Source organism: Sinocyclocheilus grahami, unplaced genomic scaffold (genome assembly GCF_001515645.1).
Source record: "Sinocyclocheilus grahami isolate Dianchi unplaced genomic scaffold, SAMN03320097.WGS_v1.1 scaffold32.1, whole genome shotgun sequence".
Lineage (NCBI taxonomy): Eukaryota > Metazoa > Chordata > Actinopteri > Cypriniformes > Cyprinidae > Sinocyclocheilus > Sinocyclocheilus grahami.
The window spans coordinates 998,450-1,021,866 of record NW_015505211.1 but is presented as its reverse complement, the minus strand read 5'-3'; the positions used below and the strand labels follow the sequence as shown (position 1 = coordinate 1,021,866).

The window sequence follows — 23,417 nt, the reverse complement described above, 5'->3', positions numbered from 1 at the left end:
ATAGCCCTGTCTTTTTCAGTTGTTTTAGCTGGACATGCATTGTTTAACGGCACCTCAGTTCAGACTGTTCATCGAGGAATGTCAGTCAATATCAGCTGTGACTATAAACCATCAAATGACGAAAGTAAAAGTGAAAGTTTTATAGTGGAGCTGCAAACTAAAAATGAATTGTGCTCGGTAATTATAAAGAACAATTATGGACAAAACACTCATGTAGAAATCACTGTAGATTCATTTGGATTCAAGAAACTTAAATGGCATTTGAGGTATCAAACCTGCAGATAAATGATACACATACAAATGCGTTATGACAAGATAAAACCTTCTGTGCATTTGAGGGAAGAAAGAACATTTGTCCAAGTGATTGATAAGGTTTTTCTTTTCTTTTTTGTGACTAGAAACAGAAATCATTATGACATTTGAGGGTAGCGTAGTAGAGTAACATGTATCTGCTTTTGATATTTACGAACACTTATATTTCTGATAGCACGCCCCGTGTCTGAGACCGTGTCACATGAAAGAGTATTGGGTGGATTTCCTGTGATGCTTTGCTGCTCTGAGGGGTTTTACCCTTCCGCTCTAGACCAGATGTGGATTAGAAATGGAGAATTTCAGAACTCCTCTCTCACATACAGCATTAACAAAACCAACCCAGATAGATCATTCTCCCTCCATTCATACCTGAATATATCTGACTGTGTGAACTACTCGTGTTGGGTAAACCACTCATCCCTGAGCCAACCAACAATACTCCACATGACTCCTACTGAATGTTATGAGAAAAGAGACAGATTTAGAGGTATTACAATTTACATAAATACACCTGTTCATTCAGCATAGAAACATCATGTAGGTCACCTTTATTTATATAGCGCTTTTAACAATACAGATTGTGTCAAAGCAACTGAACAGCATTAATTAGGAAAATAGTGTCAATAATGCAAAATGACAATAGTAAACACTCATTTTTCAGTTAAAGACAGTTCATCATTGAATTCAGTGATGTCAACATCCAGCTCAGTTTAAATAATATCTTTGCAATCATGTCAACGATAACGCTGGAAATGAAGTGTCCCCAACTAAGCAAGCCAGAGGCGACAGATCTTGTGGGTGTGATTTTTCTCTTTTGCATACCTGGTGCTGTTACATTCACCCGCTTCTTATATAGGAAGACTCCGCTTTCTACAGCATTATTATTTGGATGTTTTTTTTTGTTTTTTAGTTTTTTTTTTATCGATGACATTGGTGTGTGCCGGCTGTGGGTTTTAAATTAATATCAGCCAATTATTTTAGCCTTAATAAAAGATTGTTTGTACGGAGATTCACGCCTCTTGCTCTTTTCATGTACGTAGTCACTACAACTGGGCCACTTGCTACAATCAGAATACAGATTGACCCTTCAATTGACCCTTATAGGTTATAATATTCAGATAGCTTTTTTCATCTCTGCACTGCTAACTCCTGTCAACAGCCTGTGAGGGTCATTGTCACATCTGAGCTTATTCTCCACTCTGAACTCTGAGTGAGGTTCTGTATTCAGTACTGAGAGATCGTCATCCTTCATGCAGCAACAATTATTCCAGTGAGACATGTAGACCTGTAACTAAAAAAAAAAAAGACAATAATAATCATCAGACTTCCCTCATATAATCATGACTCATAGTATGTTTTGCTAATTCAGAATATACTGGTGTTTTCAGTTTTAATGTAGTCTAGGTTGTGACTATTTTATCCTTGTGATAGTGTATGAAGTGCTACCCATGTTTTTAACACATTTATTGAAGTGAGAGTAGATTCATCCTGAGAGGTATTTCCTGTTGACAAAGATGTGCAGCTCAGTTCAGCACATTTATTATGACTAGTGTATACCCTGATAGATATTTCCTGCTGACAAGATGTGCCGCTCGTGTTGAAATTGATGTCAAATGTTCACAACACAGACAAAACTATCACAAGTTCACGAGTTTATCAATTCATCAAGCCGGTGTGGCCTGCTTGCCTGCAAAACACCGCTTTTCAAGCCAGAGGACGCCACTGTCCTATTTCTAAAAATGCGTCCGTCTAGTGCGCCCAGCCTTTACTTTATCATTAATTTTCCCCCCAAAAATAAAACATTCTCCCCGAATGACCACGGGCCCATAACCCTTGTATTTCACGTTTGCTGAACGGTATGCTTTGATTAATTGTTGTTTGATTTGGTAAAATCTAGGGAGTAAAACACTACCATCCTATATTTATTTATGTGTGTGCTCTTCTACCCATAAACATAATAAAGGCTTTTTTATTTTACTTTTTTATGTACAATTAATCTTTCGCTTCACGAATCAAAAGAATCGAGTCCTGAATCATTTCCTTTGAGCATGCGCACAAGACAAAGTCACGTCACGGGTCACTCAGAATATCATCCAGTTAAAAATCTTTTGAAAGATTATTGGGAGTATGACTATAAAGATTTAGAGAGCTTCGGTTGGACAGTAAAGAAGGAGGCAGATAGATTAGGGTTGAATAAATATGAAAATAATCCTTCTGTAGCTATTCCAGTGGTTCCACCTTGGTTGTTTCCAATGCCTTTGATTGACTTTCAAATACAAAAAGAAATAAATGAAAAGGAGAAGATCATTCCTATAAATATAGTAGTTCAACAGTATATAAATCAAGCTTATTATTCACAGTTACAGATTTATACGGATGGGTCGAAGGATCCTGAATCTGGAAGGACAGCAGCAGCAGTATATATTCCTGCATTTAAAATAAAAATAGCCAAAAGAATATCAGATCTGTTTTTACTATGGAATTAATAGCAATTATATTAGCACTACAATGGATTGAAGAAATACAACCAAATAATATTGTAATATGTACAGATCCAATGTCTGTTCTAACAAGTCTAGTGAGTGGTAAAGAAGAATTAAAGAAGAAGTGTTCAATTATCTAAAAAAGACAGGAAATATGGAAAGAATATAAATTGTAATAGTGGGAAGGTATTTTTATATATATTTAAAAAAAATATAATATCCTTCTCTCTACCAAATCTGTTCACGCCACACTCCAGATCAGTAGGTGGCGCTAGTGCACCTTTAAGTTGGTTTGCCAAAACCGCCAATAAACATTAGAAGAAGAAGAAGAAGAAGAAGAAGAAGAAGAAGAAAGTCACAGAAATAAAACATTAGTATGTTCAGATTCAAGTTCAGCTTTATTATGCCTGGAAGCTCAACAGTCTGAAACTAGACAAGATATTGTTTTGGAGATCCTTCAGTTATTATATATGTTGCAGCAGATAAATAGGATGGTTCAATTCTTGTGGGTTCCGGCACATACAGGAGTGGCAGGGAATGAGGAAGCAGACCAATTAGGTAAACAAGTAATGACAAAGGAAAATATAGATATGCAAATTCTGTATAGTAAAGGTGAACTTAAGTCAATAATTAAAAAGGGGATAAATACAAATTGGCAATTGTTTTGGGATAAAGAGATAAAAGGCAGACATCTACATTCAGTACAACCAATGGTAGGTAGAGGAAGGAATTCAAGAGGGAGCAGAAAGGAAGATTGTGTTCTTTCAAGATTAAGGTTGGGGGCATACAGGGCTGAATTCAACATTGCACATAATAGGGAAACATCCAACAGGACTGTGTGATTGGTGTGGAGTTAGAGAAACTGTAGAACATGTAGTGTAATGGATATACGGAGGAGAGAAGTAAGTTAATCGATGAACTTCAAAAAAACGGCGAGCAGCAAGTAACGTTAAAAGAGATTTTGAATCCAGTAGGAGGTGATAGTCTGTTAATACAATTTCTAAAAAGAACTCCGTTAATTCATAGAATATAGATTATTATTGTTATTCCTATTCTCTGGGATGAGAGGGACTTCGGCTGTAGATGGAGGAGCTGAACACGCAGCAACATCGAAAGCATGAGTTCTGATAGGACTGGGAGAAGGGAATTCAAGTCTCTGGTCCATTGCTTCAGTAGATGGCGGTAATGCTCAATTGGTGATTGCGAGCCGCCAATAAAAAACGAATAAGAAGACGAAGTGGACTCCGCCCTTTAATGACTGCTGCCTCGCGAAGCGACGATGCCATTTTATCCTCATGCGACGAGACAGTAAATTGGATTGCTTTTCTCTTTATAAAATTAAACGGGAAAACATTTTTTGTTGATAATTTTACTCGAAATATGATTGGTGGTGAACACATTTAGAAATTATTAACTGCGAGTGACTTTTTGTCAGGTTTAAAGAGTTGAGTTCGTGAGGTGCAGAGATGTAGCCCTACAGAAGAGTTTGAATGTTTCTCATGCCGGTTCGATTTCCTGAAAAAATGAGATTTTACGTGTAAAATAATTTTTTGGAATGTGCTTACAATTTATGTTATATATACTTTTTTAGCTACTTTCATTGTGGTTCGTTGACAGATCCTCTAGCCTCCATTCCCGCCGAGGCCTGGTTTTACTACGAGTCTGAAGCTGCCACATTTGGGCGGTTTTCTACTCGGATGAGAGAATCCATCAAATGGTAAATTTTATATTTGTTTTTGAAAGAGTGTGGCATTATGCTGTTTCCATGCTTTGAAACTGTAAAATTAGAGAGCGTTTCATTCGCTCTAGGCTTAAGTGTGAATTGCATAATCTGTACGATGCTTGTTCTCAGCGCTGAATATCATGTCTGTCGTGTCGTCATGTCTGCGTCAAGACACAAACACACTACCATCAAGTTTTTCTAATAGAGAATGAGGAGTTACCTCACGATCTTTTCACTCCACATTGCATTTCGGGAAGGCGCCGCCATATTAGCAGGATACGCTATCCGTTCCCATGGTTACTTCTTATTGGTTTCCAGATCTTGATGAAAATTGACAATTTATCTTTTAATATAAATCTCAGTTCTTCCAAATGTAACATATTTCCCAGTTCCCTTGCCCACATCTCAAAAGTAGGGACAGAATCTGCTTTCCACATCTGTAAGATCAGTTTTTTTGCAAGTAACATGCAGAGCGAAATGGCCTGTTTGAGATATTTACTGCAAAAGGCATTTTCTGCACCTAAAAGTCCAATACAAGGCTCAGGCTCCAAGTACGAGTCTTAACTTTTATAAAGAATATCTCTTTGGGTTTGAGACTTTAGTCTTTGCAACTTTAGGGATCTTATAAAAAATCCACAATTTTAGGTGTGCGTTAAGGATGCAGCCTTATCAGTGGCGCACAAGATGCGATGACGATGTAAGTGTCATTGCATTTGAATGTTTTTGTTAGCCTGTCCAGTTGAAGCCACTAGATGTGGTGCTGCTGCGTTGTTAATTACAGATATCGCGGGAAAAGAGAACATCAATGCGGAGAAGATCTTGTTTACGTCAAAACTGAAACCAAGCCGTTCACAAGAAACGCATATTTAATGCATTATCTAGAGCAGTGGTTCTCAAACTTTTTACAGCGGCGTACCCCCTGGGGCATTTAACGTTCTTCTGCGTACCCCCTCTCTTCCACTTATGGCGCTTTTCCACTGATTGGTACGACTCGGCTCGGCTCGGTTTGCGTGTCCACTGCAGTTAAAAACACAACAGAACATTCAAAACAAGCCCACGAAAACACAATCAAGATGAAAAATGCAAATGGAGCTTAACAAAATACCACTTAATTATCAGGCGCATGAAAAGCACACAAAATTAAATGCACACCTGGATTATGTCCTGGCGTTAATAAAAGAAACATTTTCTATGGTTAAAATAGACCAAAACTGCAAGTAAATGCGGACTATTAAAACATCTCTTAGTCTTACCAGGATTTTAGAATTTACTTTTAGAAACATTAGCTTGCACAAAGCATTCAGGCTCATTCTGTGTGCTGGGACTAATCCGGCGCCAGAAAACACTCGCTCCGCACTAGAAGAACAGTGGGAATTCTGAAGATTTTGCAGGAGACCTTGGCTAGTCAAAGGAGGGAACAAAACCTCAGGATTACAATCGAGGCATTTGACTGAGTTCAGAAAATGATATAGAGAAACTGCTTACTGATACAGATGGCGCTTTCCCACTGCGTGGTATGGCTCGGCTCGGTTTGCGTTTCCACTGCAGTTAAGTACCGCTTTAGAGTGGGCGGGATTATTCACATGTCGTTATAGCTCTACTACCTCGTCTCCTAAAAAACTTTTTTTCATTCCGCGTCGCCCCATCAAGCTCTCGCTGGATCCGCTCCTCTGCTATCAACGAGAGGAACGTCTGTACTTCCGCAACAGACAACAACACTTTTTGGTTGTTAAAAAAAGGTGCGCTCGTTGAAAACAGTTGCGTTCGATCCTTCGCTGGCTGTGCTGATATAAATCTAGCGGTTCTTTTGTGTTTGTGCCGCAAATTCAGTGACGCAGGTAGAGAGCCGCATGTTTAGAAAGCCATGTAAAATGAATGCAAGTTCAACTTTGAAAAAACAAATCTCGAGACTTTATGGCGGGTTTTTCCCCCATCCCACTGCAACTCGTGGTTTATTGACAATTTATCTTTTAATATAAATCTCAGTTCTTCCAAATGTAACATATTTCCCAGTTCCCTTGCCCACATCTCAAAAGTAGGGACAGAATCTGCTTTCCACATCTGTAAGATCAGTTTTTTTGCAAGTAACATGCAGAGCGAAATGGCCTGTTTGAGATATTTACTGCAAAAGGCATTTTCTGCACCTAAAAGTCCAATACAAGGCTCAGGCTCCAAGTACGAGTCTTAACTTTTATAAAGAATATCTCTTTGGGTTTGAGACTTTAGTCTTTGCAACTTTAGGGATCTTATAAAAAATCCACAATTTTAGGTGTGCGTTAAGGATGCAGCCTTATCAGTGGCGCACAAGATGCGATGACGATGTAAGTGTCATTGCATTTGAATGTTTTTGTTAGCCTGTCCAGTTGAAGCCACTAGATGTGGTGCTGCTGCGTTGTTAATTACAGATATCGCGGGAAAAGAGAACATCAATGCGGAGAAGATCTTGTTTACGTCAAAACTGAAACCAAGCCGTTCACAAGAAACGCATATTTAATGCATTATCTAGAGCAGTGGTTCTCAAACTTTTTACAGCGGCGTACCCCCTGGGGCATTTAACGTTCTTCTGCGTACCCCCTCTCTTCCACTTATGGCGCTTTTCCACTGATTGGTACGACTCGGCTCGGCTCGGTTTGCGTGTCCACTGCAGTTAAGTACCGCTTTAGAGTGGGCGGGATTATTCACATGTCGTTATAGCTCTACTACCTCGTCTCCTAAAAAACTTTTTTTCATTCCGCGTCGCCCCATCAAGCTCTCGCTGGATCCGCTCCTCTGCTATCAACGAGAGGAACGTCTGTACTTCCGCAACAGACAACAACACTTTTTGGTTGTTAAAAAAAGGTGCGCTCGTTGAAAACAGTTGCGTTCGATCCTTCGCTGGCTGTGCTGATATAAATCTAGCGGTTCTTTTGTGTTTGTGCCGCAAATTCAGTGACGCAGGTAGAGAGCCGCATGTTTAGAAAGCCATGTAAAATGAATGCAAGTTCAACTTTGAAAAAACAAATCTCGAGACTTTATGGCGGGTTTTTCCCCCATCCCACTGCAACTCGTGGTTTTAAATGAAAAATGTACTCTGTGATTGGTGTTCGGCCCTTTGTATTAAACTATGCATACGTGCATGATGCTGTTTTGTTTATAGTTGTTTATATTGTTTATACAACTTAATTATAATTGGTTTATAAACATTATTTTAAACATTATGCACTTTTTGGTTGTTAAAAAAAGGTGCGCTCGTTGAAAACAGTTGCGTTCGATCCTTCGCTGGCTGTGCTGATATAAATCTAGCGGTTCTTTTGTGTTTGTGCCGCAAATTCAGTGACGCAGGTAGAGAGCCGCATGTTTAGAAAGCCATGTAAAATGAATGCAAGTTCAACTTTGAAAAAACAAATCTCGAGACTTTATGGCGGGTTTTTCCCCCATCCCACTGCAACTCGTGGTTTTAAATGAAAAATGTACTCTGTGATTGGTGTTCGGCCCTTTGTATTCAACTATGCATACGTGCATGATGCTGTTTTGTTTATAGTTGTTTATACAACTTAATTATAATTGGTTTATAAACATTATTTTAAACATTATGCACTTTTTTTTCACAGATAGTCGTGTTACCTGATGCTTTGAGTAAAGGTGGATTAGTAATATTTTGCTTGATGCACCTCTTGTGGCCTCAGGAGAGAAGCCAAAAGCTTTTCTTCACCCTAACTGAAGTTATGCATTTTAAATTCGAATATAATTCGAAATTTGAATTGAGTTTTTCAGCCATTTTGACAGCCCTAGTCAGAACGGGATGCATGTAGTGCACGTCATGTTAAAATGAGATATATGTATCCTGTGCAGGTGCATCAGAGTGAACCGCTTCCATAAAGAGGATGCTGAATTGCTCAGAGCGTGTGCTGAGAGTGGAGTGCAGTATAAGGACCTTGGTCTGCCCAAGGAGCTCACGCTTTGGGTCGACCCTGGAGAGGTGTGCTGTAGGTAAGTTTATGAAATAAAGCGGATGTTTTTCTGTTTATTTAGAAGTGCTCTACTGGTTTGTTTTTTGACGTATGTTTACATGTGAATTGGACACAGGTATGGTGAGAGGAATCATGGTTTCACTGTAGCCACCTTCTCAAGTGATGATGATGCTGATGATAAAGAGGATGTGACAAAGAAAGTGACGAGCGCTGTGGAGAGGGTCACGTCAGATTACCACTCCGGATCCTCCTCGGATGAGGACACCAGGTGTAGAGAGGCCCAGTACACCCCACCTCTCCACAACCACACTCCATACCAGGTACAAAATGTCCTAAATAAGTTTGTTTTGCGTTGATTGCCACAGGTACACTACTGTTCAATAGTAGCTACGTTTTTATGTTTTTGAAAGTCTCTTCTGCTTACCAAGTGACATTGATTTGATCAAAAATATAGTAAAAACAGTAATATTGTGAAATATTATAATTTAAAATAATGGTTTTCTATTTTAATCAATTTTATAAAGTAATTTATTCCAGTGATGCAAACTCCAATCTTCAGTGTAATATGATCTTTCAAAAATCATTCTAATATGCTGATTTGGTACTCAAGAAACAATTTTTATCCCAGTTGAAAATATTTTATTTCATATTTAAATATGCTTAATATTTTAGTAGAAACTCTCTAATGTTGTTGTTTTTTTTTCAGGATTTTAAATAAAGTTCAAAAGAGCAGCATTAATTTGAAATGGAGATTGTTTTTGTAATGTTATAAATGTCTTTAAGGGAATCTTTAAACAATTTAATGCATCCCTGTTCACACAAGCAACAGTGGCTACGTTTAAATGCAACCAAATAATCCGTTTGTAATCGGATTAACGGCTCAATCAGACTGAAAAGGCTTCATGTAAACACCTTAATCGATCCGATTGAGCTGGATCAGAATGACATTTCGATCGGATTGAAGGGGGTGTTTTCTTCCTTTTCTAATACAATTGAGAGTGCATGTAAACACTCGATCGGATTGAACCCCGAAACTGAAAGGACTGCGCATGTGTAATTACGCAGAAATAGCATAATGACGTATGACCCACAGAACGAGCAGTTCTTCCTTTTGAATAAAGTGTTGTATAAGTGCGTGTCCTGTCATTATAAAACTCCCCTTTCACTCGGCAACTGTGAAGTTGAGTAGGACAACCTCCCACCAGTCCTTGTTTTGGATTCTCATCCACAGGCAACCCGTTTTGGGCACTGGGTGGGGCATTTTTACTGCGTGATAAATATGAGCAGCACGGCACAGAGGTTTATATGTATATTTATCCATATATGGATAAATATGAATTCTGCTGTTAAAAACAAATAAAGAAACCGTGTAGGAGAGTGGTTATTATGTGCAAATAGTGAGAAACTCCATATTTGTGCAGTGTGCGCATGTAAAAAAAAATATAGAAATAAAAATTCAGATTTGAAGCTTGACATAAATGCACACATCAACCCGATCGTTTTATTTAGCGTTCATGTAAACACTACATTCAGATTCATCAATCGTAATGAATTCAGTCCGATTGAACCAAAAACTGTGCATGTAAACGTAGCCAATGTTCCTTCTTTTTCCAGTAAGATACCATTCACACATCAGTACCCAAACTCATTCACAAACTCTTGATGTCAGTCACCAGAACTTACCTTTAAACGCTGCACTGTCTTCATCCACCTAGATTAGGAGAAGTGCTTTAGTTTCAAACACTACATTCAGATTCATCAATCGTAATGAATTCAGTCCGATTGAACCAAAAACTGTGCATGTAAACGTAGCCAATGTTCCTTCTTTTTCCAGTAAGATACCATTCACACATCAGTACCCAAACTCATTCACAAACTCTGATGTCAGTCACCAGAACTTACCTTTAAACGCTGCACTGTCTTCATCCACCTAGATTAGGAGAAGTGCTTTAGTTTCTCTATCTGTCCAATCTGATAACAGCAGCGCTGGTGAATGGAAAAGGCAGGTCTTGAGCGTGAGACATGGAGCAATGGTTGGATGTTCGTCTAGCGCATGTTTAAATAGAAAAACAATTAAAAGCATCAGGACTGATTTACCAGTATTGTTGAATAGGTCCTGTTCGCACATGGTCTCTTAAAGGTAATTTACCAATAAAGACTGTGTAAAAGGGGTTTATTTTATTTATTTTTTATTTTTGGCTTGAAGAAAAGATGCGACACTCATTTCTAGAAAAATAAACAACCTTTATTGATTAAAAACAACATTTCGGCCATCCTCAAGACCTTTATCAGACAGGTAGCAACAAACCTTACTTGTTCTTAATCAAAGTTTAAGTGATTGTTGCACCTTTGCTTCAAGCAAGATGGACCTTTTATTTTTTGGTTGCACCTCCTCTTCAGCTGGTTGAGCACACTAACTTTTATGTCAATATGTATGTCAAAGTTTTTATGCAATGTGTATATATAACTGATATGGCATGAAATAAAATATTTTGAGTGTACATTTGAATGAATTGTAGACTAATTTTAAAAGGTAGTTTAGCCAAGTTTTACTTTTATCAGTAAAATATAATGCACAACATGTATGTAGGACCATTGTTTCTAACAATTTTTTTTCTATATATGCTGTCATCTTCTTTATTAATACAGCTTTTATATGCCAGTGCCCCAGTATGGCATCCTGTACCAAGGAAGAAGTTTGGCCTGGGGAAAGGGCATTACCCTCAGCGGCCACACTACATAATCCGCCCCCCTTGCAGACCTAACCATTCCTTTAAACCGCACAGCTGGGTCCAGCAGGGGTACCGTAGCAAGCACGGCTACTGGGGCAGCACTTCAAACCTAGTACACCAGCTTCAGTAACCACTGTTACTACAGGATGAAGTTCATTGGTGTCAGTGTGAGGGTGTTCCATTGGAAAGTGTTTTTTTGAAGTTACCACTAAGATGACTGACCACATTTTTAAAAAATGTATTTTTGTAGTTCTGCTGTCACTGTTTTTTTGCATTTGTGACTGGTCAATTTTTTTTAAAGAATGATAACAGTAACCGTTTGCACTTTAGAGTATTTGTAATAGAACTTGTATAAGGTAAACTTCGTACTTATTGGATTAGTAATATTTCAAGTATTCCAATTTTTATGGTAATGGAAATGTACTGTATTTATGTTATATGGGATCATTTGATGAACACTTTACATGTTTTTGTCATAGTTTCAGTGACCAAATGTTTTATTTATTCACAGTAAAGTATTATGTATTGCATAGACCACTTAAATTATGGATAACATTAAAAAACATTTTCAAGATTATTTGAGGTTACTGTTTGTAGTGCTTGTAGTTTTTCTAGTAAAACACTAGGTGGCAGAACAACATAAGTATTCCACTACTTTTCTTTATAACTGCGCACTTTCAATTAGGGCACAGCCAACAATACTTTACTTGTTTTCTAAATAGTATAGAAGTGCAGTACTCTCTTTATAGTACAGTTTTATTTAGCTCATTCTCAAGCAGTTATTTTGTGGTATATGGAAGTTTTACATGGACACACAAGTTGTACAGATGTTTCTTTTAGAGTCAGTTCAACAAGTTCACTATGCATGCCACACCTTCCTCTGAGCAGAGCAGACTGTTCACAAACTCTGACCAAGTTTTAGAGGAAATGACTACATTTTATGGCTATCAACCCCACCATTACAGACTCGAACAAATTCACTTCGCTTTTGATCACACCCTTGTCTGTTAGACATAACTATAGTGTGCATCCAGTATGCGCCATGTGCTTGAAAAACAGGTTGCTGTTAGTGAACTGGTCAACAAGTGTTTGTGTTTCATTACAATTATATTTCATATTGCTCAACACTCCTTAATTTCACATTAAGATGCGTTTTTCTAATGCACTAACCCACTTTCTGGAATTACTCAAGATGAAGAATTAGTGCTTGTGCTGGTTACAGTTGCACAATTCTAATCAAATCTATGCAATTCATGGTAAATTAACGACAATTTAGGGTGATCATATGTTGCTATTTAATGGGTGTTATTTAATATACATTATATATAAATATCAATATATTATATTTATAATATTAAGTAGACCGCATGCTTTTTTATATGATTAAACTTGCAAAAACATTGCACATATTACAAATAATAATTAAAGTATTTGTAGTCAAGTAAATAAAACAGACCTGACGTGCTCCAACATTATTTTCTCAGAAGTAGTGCTAACCGATTCGGGCATCATTCACATATGAATCATTCTTTTGAATCAGCTCTTTTCTATAAACTAATCAAACAAGTCAGAAAAACGGTCAGAAATGGATCGCGAATCAGTTCGAATGAGTCGGACAGCTCTCTCAGCCACTGAATCGTTCGGAGCGCTAAGTAAAACATCGTATACTCTGAACACGAATAACAACAATAGTGATTTATTTATAATCAATTGAAACCAATCCTGCACATGTATCCTATCGTTTGCTAACCACGAAGAAGATCTTTATTAAGCCCAACACCTGCATTTGCCGCTTGTAAACGACTCAGTACTGCATTTTCCTATCAACAGACAATCAGAACATTACCAATAACGTTGCACACTCAAAGTACAGTTCTCCCCTGTCTGTAATATACAAATAAAACATGAGAAATAATATCGGAACTGACGTCAACTCACGAGGACGAATGATGTGGCAAAAAGCAAAGGGCGATTCGCAAAGAACTAGTACCCTCAGCCTTTACGCTCAAACTTATCTTATTAACTTCTCCCATATCCAAATATACTTATAACACATTCGCAATATATGTGTGGGAATTTTGCATCTAAGTAGTAAAATCTTGTTATCAAACCAACTAAAATCCCTCTTCCACACAGTACATGTATCCCTCCGCCTCCATTGAGGTCTACGTCTCTTTCCGGTGCGTTTCTCCACCGGACGGTTTCCGCCGCCATTGCAGGTTTCTAGAGTTCCTCTCAGCGGCGGTTGACATTCTGGAGTTTAAGCGCCTCGTTTACATTCAGCGGGCAACTAGAGTAATCTAACATTCCCGGTTCATCTGCCCCCCTCTTCCCCCCTCCCAAAAACACAAGACCACCTCCATTCATTCGCGACTCTGGAGTAGTTTAGGTTGGGCAGGAATTAGAGAGGAAAGCGAAGAGGAACCACCATGGCTCAAATCCTGCCTATCAGATTCCAGGAGCACCTGCAGGTAAAGCGCTTTAAAACATATTCAAATGAGTGTCTCATTTATTTTATTATGAGTTTATAGTGAACACATCAGTGTGTTTTTAAATAAGCAATTTTACTAGTAACCCATTCCCCGGTGAATATCAGCAGCAGCAGGGGAGTTAGCTTAGCTGCTGTCGGTGTTAACCAGCTGAATAATAGATATTCTGGTTGTGTCACAAATAAAACCCAGTGAGCTGCCTTCCTAGACAGCATTTTTGAGCATAATTGTTCAAACATTTAGAGGGTTTGATCAAGTTATACGGACTTAAATGCAGTGTATTGAAATTGTAATGTAACTTGAAAAAGATTTATGGCTGGGAAATGTAAGTGATTGTTTCGAGAATATTGAGATTTGTAGTCACAGTGCTTATCAACACTAGCTGTCTTTGCCTCTGGTTGTGTCTTTGTATTTAAAAAATCACGTACAGAGGAAAATTTAGAATAAATAGTCTCTTTATTTCTTGAAATGAATCACTGTAAATGACAGAAGGGATTCAGTCTTGTTTTATTCCCTATTGTCTGTCCTATTATAATACAACAGATTTGTGATCGAGGTGTCGAGATTACCTGCTTCAGGTAGCAGGTGTAAAATCACCCCACCTATAGACGCGTGTATGGTCCCATGATGCCTTTGCAATTTTTTATTATTTGCACTGAACTCATACGTTGCTTGCTGTCACTTCTTCTCTGTCTATTTCATTTGAGGCTCTCGGTCAGCTTAAAGGCTTTTAGGACATTGTGTAACTCATTTTGGTCACCATTTAATGCATCTCGTCTTTAAAATAATTGAGTGTACTTTTTGTATTTGTTTTGAGTGTATTGTTATGTGTCCTTGAAAAAGGTCATAGTATGACAAATTGTCCTAGTTCTGGATCAATTATCTGTTGTTAAACATCGTGTTTACCCAGTGTCAGGCCTGTAATGGTCTGTATTTGTCATAGTTTTGTGTAGCAAGTGACCACTTGTCCACATCACAGCTTATTTAGGACAAAAAACACCCATTTAAACACAATTAGATGTCAATATTGTTGCAAACTTTGCTATTTTATTCATTCATTATTTCAATACAAGTGTAGTATCAAACTGGTACCAAACAGGACTTTGTTTGCAAGTTACATTAAAGCCAATCAGAGCTGTTATTATTGTTACATAAATTTAAAACTATTAAAATAGTTTCTGTTGATTGAAATAAAGTTAAAATAAAAAAATGATAAACCTAAAACTTAATATCTTAAAATGAAAATGAGAAGTGCTGCCTAAGTAATAAAATTACTAAAACTACAACTGAAATCAAATAAATTGAAGCTAAATAGAAATATTTAAAATAACAGCACATGACAAAATTTTTATAAAATTGCTAAAATTTTAAACTAAAATAAATAAGCTCATTCAAAATGTTAATAAATACTATAATAGTCTATAAATAATACTGAAATAACATCGCAAATTAGATTAGAGCTTTCTAGATTGAGAGAGTCTGCAGACTGTCTGTGGATGTACATCATGGTGAATGTCTTTTTGTACTGAACGTTCAGGGTTTCCATATTATTGTGTGTGGAAATGAATATGTGCGTTTTTAGTTCAGGCATGCCATATTTACTTGCCATATATCCTGTCTGTATATCCCGTATATCCTAGAGTAGTGCAGAAGTAAAGAGCATAATGGAGCAAAAAGAGCCTGAAGCCCTCTGGTGGTATTTTAACTTTATGAAATGCAAATGTAGCACAGCACTTTTCCAGTGAAGTGCCAGCTAATGGTCAGAGTACAATAGGAGTCAGTGGCATAATGCTGTAAATGGCACAAGGAAGACAGTATTATTAAGACAAAACTTGCTCATGATGTCCGATTCACATTGTAGTGCTGCTTTATTTTGGTTTGCTGAAACCTCTATACGGCAAAATGGATAGTATAATGAAAGGTACATTTATAAAACTGGTGTCTATAACCACTATAAGTGACACTTGTTTCCATATACATCATTTATAGTTTACTGTATTGTATATTACAAGATGATTTTAGTATACAAAGGCAGCAGGCCTGTATTATGTTCTTCATTGGATGCTGGCTGCACATTAGTTATGCATATTAGTGGAGCAAGTTAGTTGTTTTTGAAAACCTGTAGTGCATTGATTTCAATGCAAATCACTTAAGTAAATTACTCTGGTTTTAAGAGTAAGGCAAGCATGATACAGGGGGCAAGTCATATGATCTGCAAATGGGTTTCGTGTGTTTTATGTCATGCCGTTTAATACGTTACCTTGAGGCCCTGTGAGTGCATTTGATCTTTGAACTCTACTCTGCTGATCACACATGACTATCTCGTGTGGATGGAGATCCATTATCCATATTCAGCTGCTCAGCGCTGAATGAACTTGGATTTCATTGCCGAGAGCGTTCTGTGCTTGTTCCTTTCTTTCTTTTCCCCTTTCCTGCTCTGCTGTCCATGCTGAACCTGCTAGGCTGGTCACTTGTCACCTATAGTCATATGGTCAGAGCTTTTAACATGTTGATTTAGCTTTCTACACAATGGGTCCTGACTTCCTGTTATGGAGGATGGTGACATTGCGGTGCAAGCCTCAGCAAATTGTGTATCCTTCCTCGAGCCTCCTGCTATCAGGGTTTTGTGCTGAGCAAGATGCTATTTTTCCCTGGACGGAGAAGGAAAAGGGTTAAACGAGCACGGGAGGTTGGAGAGAAGAATGTGCTGACAGCTTTAAAAAGTCATGAATTTAAACGATGCGCTGAATTTATCTGCACAGACCCAGAGAAGCACTTGACGCTTCAAGTATTAAAGGTTTCTCTCACTCGCCCAGATTTGTGAAAGCAAAGCTCACCCATAGAAATGTGCTAAATGCATGAACACTTCAAAAGTAGTATAGGTCAGCATAACAGAACAACCGCTCGAGTTAAGCCAGTAAAGTCAAGTGTCTGTGGCCATTCTTAAGGGTTAATGTGGAATGCTACACTGGTGATGGTCAGTGAAAGTGCCAGCAGGGGGGCATGTTTAATGTCCTCTGATGGTAGCATGTAGGGCTGTGACAAGCTACGCAAAATCGCGTTCAAAATCGGCAATGAATCGCCTGCGATTTTGAACGCGATTTTTTTGTAGCTTGTCAGTGAACTGCGGCTCTGTGTAGTAAATGCTGCTCCATCTGAACGCACATGCTGGAGATTTACTACTAATCACAGGAGCGGCTTTACTAACGAGGTGCGCATGAAAATCGCATTTGATTTTTTGCACAGCCATAGTAGCATGTTTTGTGAGTGTTGTGAAGCAGTATGCTAATGCTGGAAATAAGTTTCTACATCCACATGATCCTGCCTCTAAAAAGTATGGTAGGTTTAGGGTTTTTTTTAATCAAAAATAGTCAAAACGGTAATATTTTGACACATTATTACAATTTAAAATTGAAACCGATTTCTATTTTAATATACTTTAAAATGTAATTTATTCCTGTGATGGCAGAGCTGAATTTTCACCTGTCTTCAGTCACATGATCCTTCAGAAATCATTCTAAAATGCTGATTTGCTGCTCAAGATGTATTTCAATATCAATGCTACTTAATATCTTTGTGGAAACTGTGACTGAATAAAAAAGATCAGCATTTTATTTGATCAGCATTACTTTTGTCACTTTTGATTTTGACAATTTAATGTATTTTGAAATTGACAATTTAATGTATCTTTGCTGAATAAAAGTAAGAATTGAATGTATTCATTGTTAAAAATAACTTGTGTGTATAACATAGCGTCAATGAAGGAATCACATGAAGGCATAATTCAGCTAATGGTTGCCTTTCCTTACTTCATCTGTTTTTTATGCCATCATCTCTTGTATCTTGCATGTAGTTTGTTAACTCACTGGTGAAGTTCACAGCACTGATCTTTATCTAACCACTGTAAAATAAACAGTCTAAAATGGGAAGTCAAATACACAGCAGACAGAGGAGAGATTGTCAATGCTTGATCCGCTTGCTTATTACAGTTTGTTTGCTGCAGTGTCTGTTTGTATGAGTTTTAAAAAATCAACTCATTGGTTAGTGTATATATATATATATATATATATATATATGTATATATAAAATTAATAGTCTGTAGTCAGTATGCTCCTCTTGACTGAATTATTTGTGGTACAAAAAGAGCAGCTTTCCTTGTACCAGCTAGCAATTATTGATTCAAATTCTTTGCCAGGATAAAATCAATATCACATTCTCCTTGCACAGAGCAGAGATGTCCACAGAAATCCAGGAAGAAACTGGCCAGCTATTTTCAAGTAGATGTTTCTCGTGCCACACAGTATATTCTTGTAGACTGGATGAGCTACCGGTTGGGAAAGAGGGTTATTTTCTGGGCATGTCTGAGACGACACTGAAGCAAGCAGCAGTTACATGCTGTGAATGAATCACGCTTGGCCTAAGGCTAATGCTGCTATGGCAGTGAGAGCTCTCTCGCTTACGTTTGCTTCAGAGTGTCTCGTTATGAGAGCTAACATGGGCAGGGTTTCCCTTCAGCCAATCGGAATGGCCTGCTCAGTAGTGATGTCATCATGTGTGATGTCATCTATAAGATGCAGTAATAAAGGTCACAGAAATGTGCGTGAGCAGGTTACTGTTCTCTCAGTAGCAACGTTTTTTTTTAAAATTATTTTGTTATGTTTTCTGATTTCTGATTTTATATTTCTGTGAATAATGTATCCTGTTTGTTTATCTCTTATGTCCTTCTTAAATGTTTATGTACCTAGTTTTAACTGATTTTACTGGGTTCCTGCCATGAAAATAGCTTAATTTAATAACTTGTTATTCTGTTTGAAGAGAAATTCAGAATTAGCCCTATTTAAAAATATATATATTCTTATTATTATTTCACAATTCTCGGTTGGTAGCTAGTGATGATGTGACTTTCTGTGCAGCATGACAAAGGAATGTGGGTGTGGCTTCGGGTGTGCCGGCGTCCGCTCGCCATTGATAAAAGGTGCTGCTGATTCCGTTGAGATCTTCCTAGAAAATGTGCTTCCTGTTCTTTGATTAGGCCTAAGAGCTGCAGCATGAGCCAGAGATACATTTAGCCAGCAATGAAATACTTTATCTGAGTGTTCACTGTCTACTGTTTGTTAATATTTAGTCTCTTAGTTTAGTAATTTAGTATTTAGCAAATTAAAGTACAAAACTCCAAGTCCTTGCCAACCTTCTCAATAATTAGTCAGTGATGTTTATTATTTAACCTACAACCTCTGTATTAGATATACAAAATTCACAAGTTCACAACCAATTGTAATTTGGGTTAGTTTACCCAAAAATGAAAAATTTTAATCATTTACTCACCTTCATGTCCTCTCTACTGTAGAACACAAAAGCGCTGACGTGGGTTCACACTGGTTTCTTCCATACAATAAAAGTGTATGGGGAACATGGGCTGTCAAAACTCTAAAAAAAAAACAACGAAAATCATCATAAAACCATCATAAATGTAGTCCAAACGATGCATGCGCTATAAAATTGTTTTCCGAAGACATGTTTTTGTAGTTGCATGACTTTGTATTAAGCAGAATAATGTCACAATAATGACATCTGACTAATTTATCTCTTATATTCTTCCTTGTACCTTCAAGTCAGGTTTAAGTCAGCTTTGCTCTTTGAGACAGTTATCAGCCCAAAATGCAATGCAAAAACGTTTGTAAAGTGGAGTTTAGACAAAACTAGGGCTGCACGATATATCAAATTATCGAAATATCGCAATATGCATATCGCAACGGCTTGCAATAGGTCAAAGTTTTAGTTTGACGCATATAGCAGAGAATAAGTTTATTCTCTTTATAAATTAAGTGCAATAAGTTGCAGAAAACAACTCTTTGCCATCTCGTCTTGCTGTCTGACTCACACCTGAAGCGCGCGCACAAGCCACATAGCACAGCGTCTCTTCAGTTGATTCGTCTTTCACATCTCCTCCTTATGTTTGAACAGACACATGCACACAGAATTATGTCAATAGTACTAGAGCCCGACCGATATATCGTTTAGCCGATATTATCGACCAATATGAGCCTGTCGCCGATGTATCGTATCGGCGAATATGCCGCTGATATGAACTTTTTTTTTTACAGAGCATATAACGCAGATAAAATGCTTGAAATGTTGTAATTACTTAGTTTGTCCAGCAGAGCGCACTCCATTGTTTGCTACTGACGACCTGGATGAAACGCTTTAAAGCTTAAGTCTATGGAAAACCATTGAAATTTTGAAAGGCCATATCTCTGTAACGGTGTGGCGGATCGACACCAAATTCGGGGGATCCCTTCAGCTCAAGGAACCCTCTCGAAATCGAGTGTACGTCTAGAGGCCCGCTTTCGATCACCCTCGCGTCGATAGCCCCCGGGGTTTGGGAGTTACCGGCGGTTAAATTCGCGGTCCGGCGCCGACCGATCTAGCGATCCCGGGGGGCTACCGACGCGCGGAGGGTGGCATTCAAGAGGGCTCCTCGAGCTGAAGGGATCCCCCGAATTTGTTGGAGATCCGCCGGTGCGTTCGTGAGATAGTGACACCAGCTAACACTTTCACTTCAGTAAGGAGGTCTCTTGTTCAGGCAGCAGCATTCAAGCGTTGTCTTATTCGATCGTAAGTGCCCCCCGAAGTGGACTTCACATGATATTCCGCCATGATTCCAGTTCCAAGGGAACGTCCACGTTGCATTCAAAGGGCATTAAAGTGTGCGAGACGTGAATTTATATTTATTTACAGAGGTAAACACTTCACACTTCTCTAGTAAGTTCCGTCTGTGTGTGAAGACAGTAGCGCAAATCTGTGAATGAATGTTCCAAAGTGAAATAAACTTCAATGGAATAAAGTTGAATGGAATTTAATTGTATTAAAGTTGAATAAACTTCAACTTTACTGTTCAGTGCACTGACGTCAGACTCATTTTGGATAATAAAGTTTATTGTTAAATTGTCACGTCATTATAAGTGTTTCATCACCACATTTGAGTGATCATTTTAAAAAATGTGTTTATGTATATATATTCTGTTTATGTATATACTGTATTCTATATATAGTACCAGTCAAATGTTTGGACACTTGAATGGGAAAGTGTCCAAACGTTTGACTGGTACTGTACTATAATATACACAAAGAATATCGGCCGATATATCGATATCCCCCATTTTTTTACTCCCAAATATCGGTATTGGCCCCAAAAAACCCATATCGGTCGGGCTCTAAATAGTACCCGTCTTGACGATCATTCTCGTAAATGCAGTCGGTTATGTTTTAAATGAATGTAAACCGCTGAGAAATAAATCGGATGTGTATACTGGATCCGTGCAGTTGGATTTAAAGGGAAAGCAGCCTATAAATACGTGCTGCTGAATGTCACTAATGTTAACACAAAAACAAAACGGCTATAACAAAGATTAATCTAAATTTAATTCATACAGTGAACACTATGCAGTGTTATTTTACACGTAATTATAACATTTCTGTACCTGAATACTACTGTTTATTTTATCTATGCTTGTAAATTGTGTTTCTTTTTTTTTTTTCTTTTTTTTTTTACTGACTGTTCACTTGCCTTTAATCATGTTTGAACTTTCTCAGACTATAGTTTTTGCTGTGGTATATGAAGAAGTACTTAAAGTGTATGGAAAGCAAAGTTACAATGATATAAAATTAGTGTCATTAATTTTTTTTGTTTGGATGTTCACATTGATGTTAAATTACATTTTCTGATTTGTGACATTACTTTTTAAGTAATGCTAAAACACTGCTGGTCACTTTCAGAAGTTATAGTGATTCTTTATTTGCCAAGTAAAGACTAAACCAACAAATTGGTTATATAATTTTCATTTTTAAATATTTTAAAATATCATTTAAATTGATTTTACACACTTTAAGCAACATCGAATCGCATCTTGAATATCACATTTTTTAACAAGGCATCGCATATCGCATTTTTCTTCAATATCGCACAGCCCTAGACAAAACAGATGGACTTGGCTGCAAAGCTTGGAACTCTTTGGCAACTAACTGCTGAACACTGACCGCTGAAAGCTTTGTTAATGTCACAGAGGACTCTCCTACTGTCCAGCAGCATTCAGAGCTGTAAGTGATGTTATATAAGACCAAGACTTCTCATCCCTGCAGCTGTCAGCTCTGATCTCTGTAATTCAGCATGTGCGGCAGCTGGTGTACGGTGCATTGGAACGTGATTGGTTATATATGTCAGTGTCGCTAACCCGACTGCCGCCTTTGTTTGAGCTTACTGGTATTTGAGATCTGTCTGGTGGCTGATAAAAATAAAGGCTGGGTTTTGGCTGCTCATCAGTAATAAAGCTACAACTTCACCCTTTTAGCCATCTGACTTGGTATTAGAAGAGTCAATACAGAAGCAGCTGTCAGTTTAGTTGAAAATGCCTGAAGTCAAGATGTCTCCAACACTAAATCCTCCTCTGCTCCTCTCTGAACCCATTTCAAATGTAAGTCTCTTTGCAGATTTGATGTCACTGCATTTTCTCGTCTACATGTGTTGCTTTGTCATATGGTGTGAATCATAGAATTGGAATTAGACTAATTTACTGTACAAAGGTCAGCATTTATTAACGTGCAGATCACACTGTTTTTCTGTGTGGAAGTGCAGATCTTATTCTCAGTCTCAGGGTCAGTATTTCCGAGCTTTTGGTGACTCAGACTTCTAAGGCAGCTGGTGTGGTGCTTCTGAGTTGGCATCCCACTGACTTTTATTTTTGTCTGTAATTGACTGATACCTGAGTCGCGTCATAGTTGGTTTAGTTCTGCTAGTTAAGAAGACGTGACAAGTGTCTCTTTAATAGATTGAAACCAGCTTTGAAACACGCTTCATTAGCGGATTTGAATTCGGTGTCGATGTTGTTGAGTGTTAACTGGTATAACCTCTTGACGAGGAAAAATGTGTGGGTAGAAATGCCACTATCACTTGACTATTGATCAAATTAAAATCATTGGCATAACCAGTAAAAGGCAACTATTAAAGTGTTATTGCTTAATAATGAACTTTGTGCATTTATTTCATTGTGAAAGGTCTATAATTAGCTTTTTTTCTGCTTTTCAAATGAATGAAATCTGCAAGTTATGCCAGTGTGTTAGATGTTATTGGCTGTTGTCTTGCTGTATTTTTTGAGCATCTTTGTGCCAGGTAGCACTGACATGCTGTTTCTGTATCTGAGGTAATTGAGGGAAACTGAGGATGTTCAAGTGCTCTACTAAATGATGGAAGTGTTTTTGTCTCTCCTCCTCTGATCTTTTTTTGAGAGGTTTGCCTGTTGGTGACTTGTAATTTGTACATCATCTAATAACTGGAGGAACTTTGGGAATGTCCTTTAACTTTTTTCTATGTAGATTATACAGTACTTCCTCGTTTTTACATGCAAAAACATATCTATTTGGCAGAATTTTGAAGTAAAATTTGATATGTGATGTTAAACAATTAACAAATCTTCAGCATATATGGCAAGATAATTTAGAGTTAACCAATTAACATCTATTTATTGTAGCATTTGTACAATATTTGTCTGTACAAATTACCACCATTCTTTTTTTGTGCATATCTTGTAATTTAGGCTTTTTGAGTTCATTAATATACAGCACTTTTAACGTTTTAATTGAATTGTGTTAATTGAAAAGCATATTTGGAATGCCAAAATGTGACTTTGAAATCAGTATTGACCAAAAATGTCCAAATAGTTAGATACATATTC

The 23,417-nt window shown here is 37.6% G+C and overlaps 3 protein-coding genes across 3 annotated transcripts in view; all 3 read left to right on the top strand.

Annotated features, from left to right (window-relative positions):
* Positions 1-840, top strand: LOC107578504 (popy class I histocompatibility antigen, alpha chain E-like; the record flags this gene model as incomplete). The annotated part of the gene is given in 6 exon segments (XM_016264458.1): positions 1-177; positions 261-288; positions 291-314; positions 317-372; positions 425-433; positions 505-840. Coding segments are annotated over 6 exon segments (630 nt in total), but the record flags the coding sequence as incomplete, so codon positions are not given.
* Positions 841-1,652: 812 nt separating this feature from the next.
* Positions 1,653-11,430, top strand: LOC107578493 (protein BTG3-like). The gene is made up of 4 exons (XM_016264447.1): positions 1,653-1,662; positions 8,331-8,487; positions 8,584-8,788; positions 11,118-11,430. The coding sequence occupies exons 1-4, from the start codon at positions 1,653-1,655 to the stop codon at positions 11,328-11,330; spliced, it is 585 nt and encodes a 194-aa protein (XP_016119933.1). The 3' UTR covers positions 11,331-11,430.
* A 1,956-nt stretch (positions 11,431-13,386) lies between these two features.
* Positions 13,387-23,417, top strand: part of LOC107578484 (clathrin heavy chain 1-like) — a 39,833-nt gene continuing 29,802 nt past the window's right edge. The window contains exon 1 of the mRNA XM_016264439.1: positions 13,387-13,671. Within this exon, the coding sequence (XP_016119925.1) occupies positions 13,630-13,671 (42 nt within the window). The 5' untranslated portion in view covers positions 13,387-13,629. The remainder of the gene's footprint in view (positions 13,672-23,417) is intronic.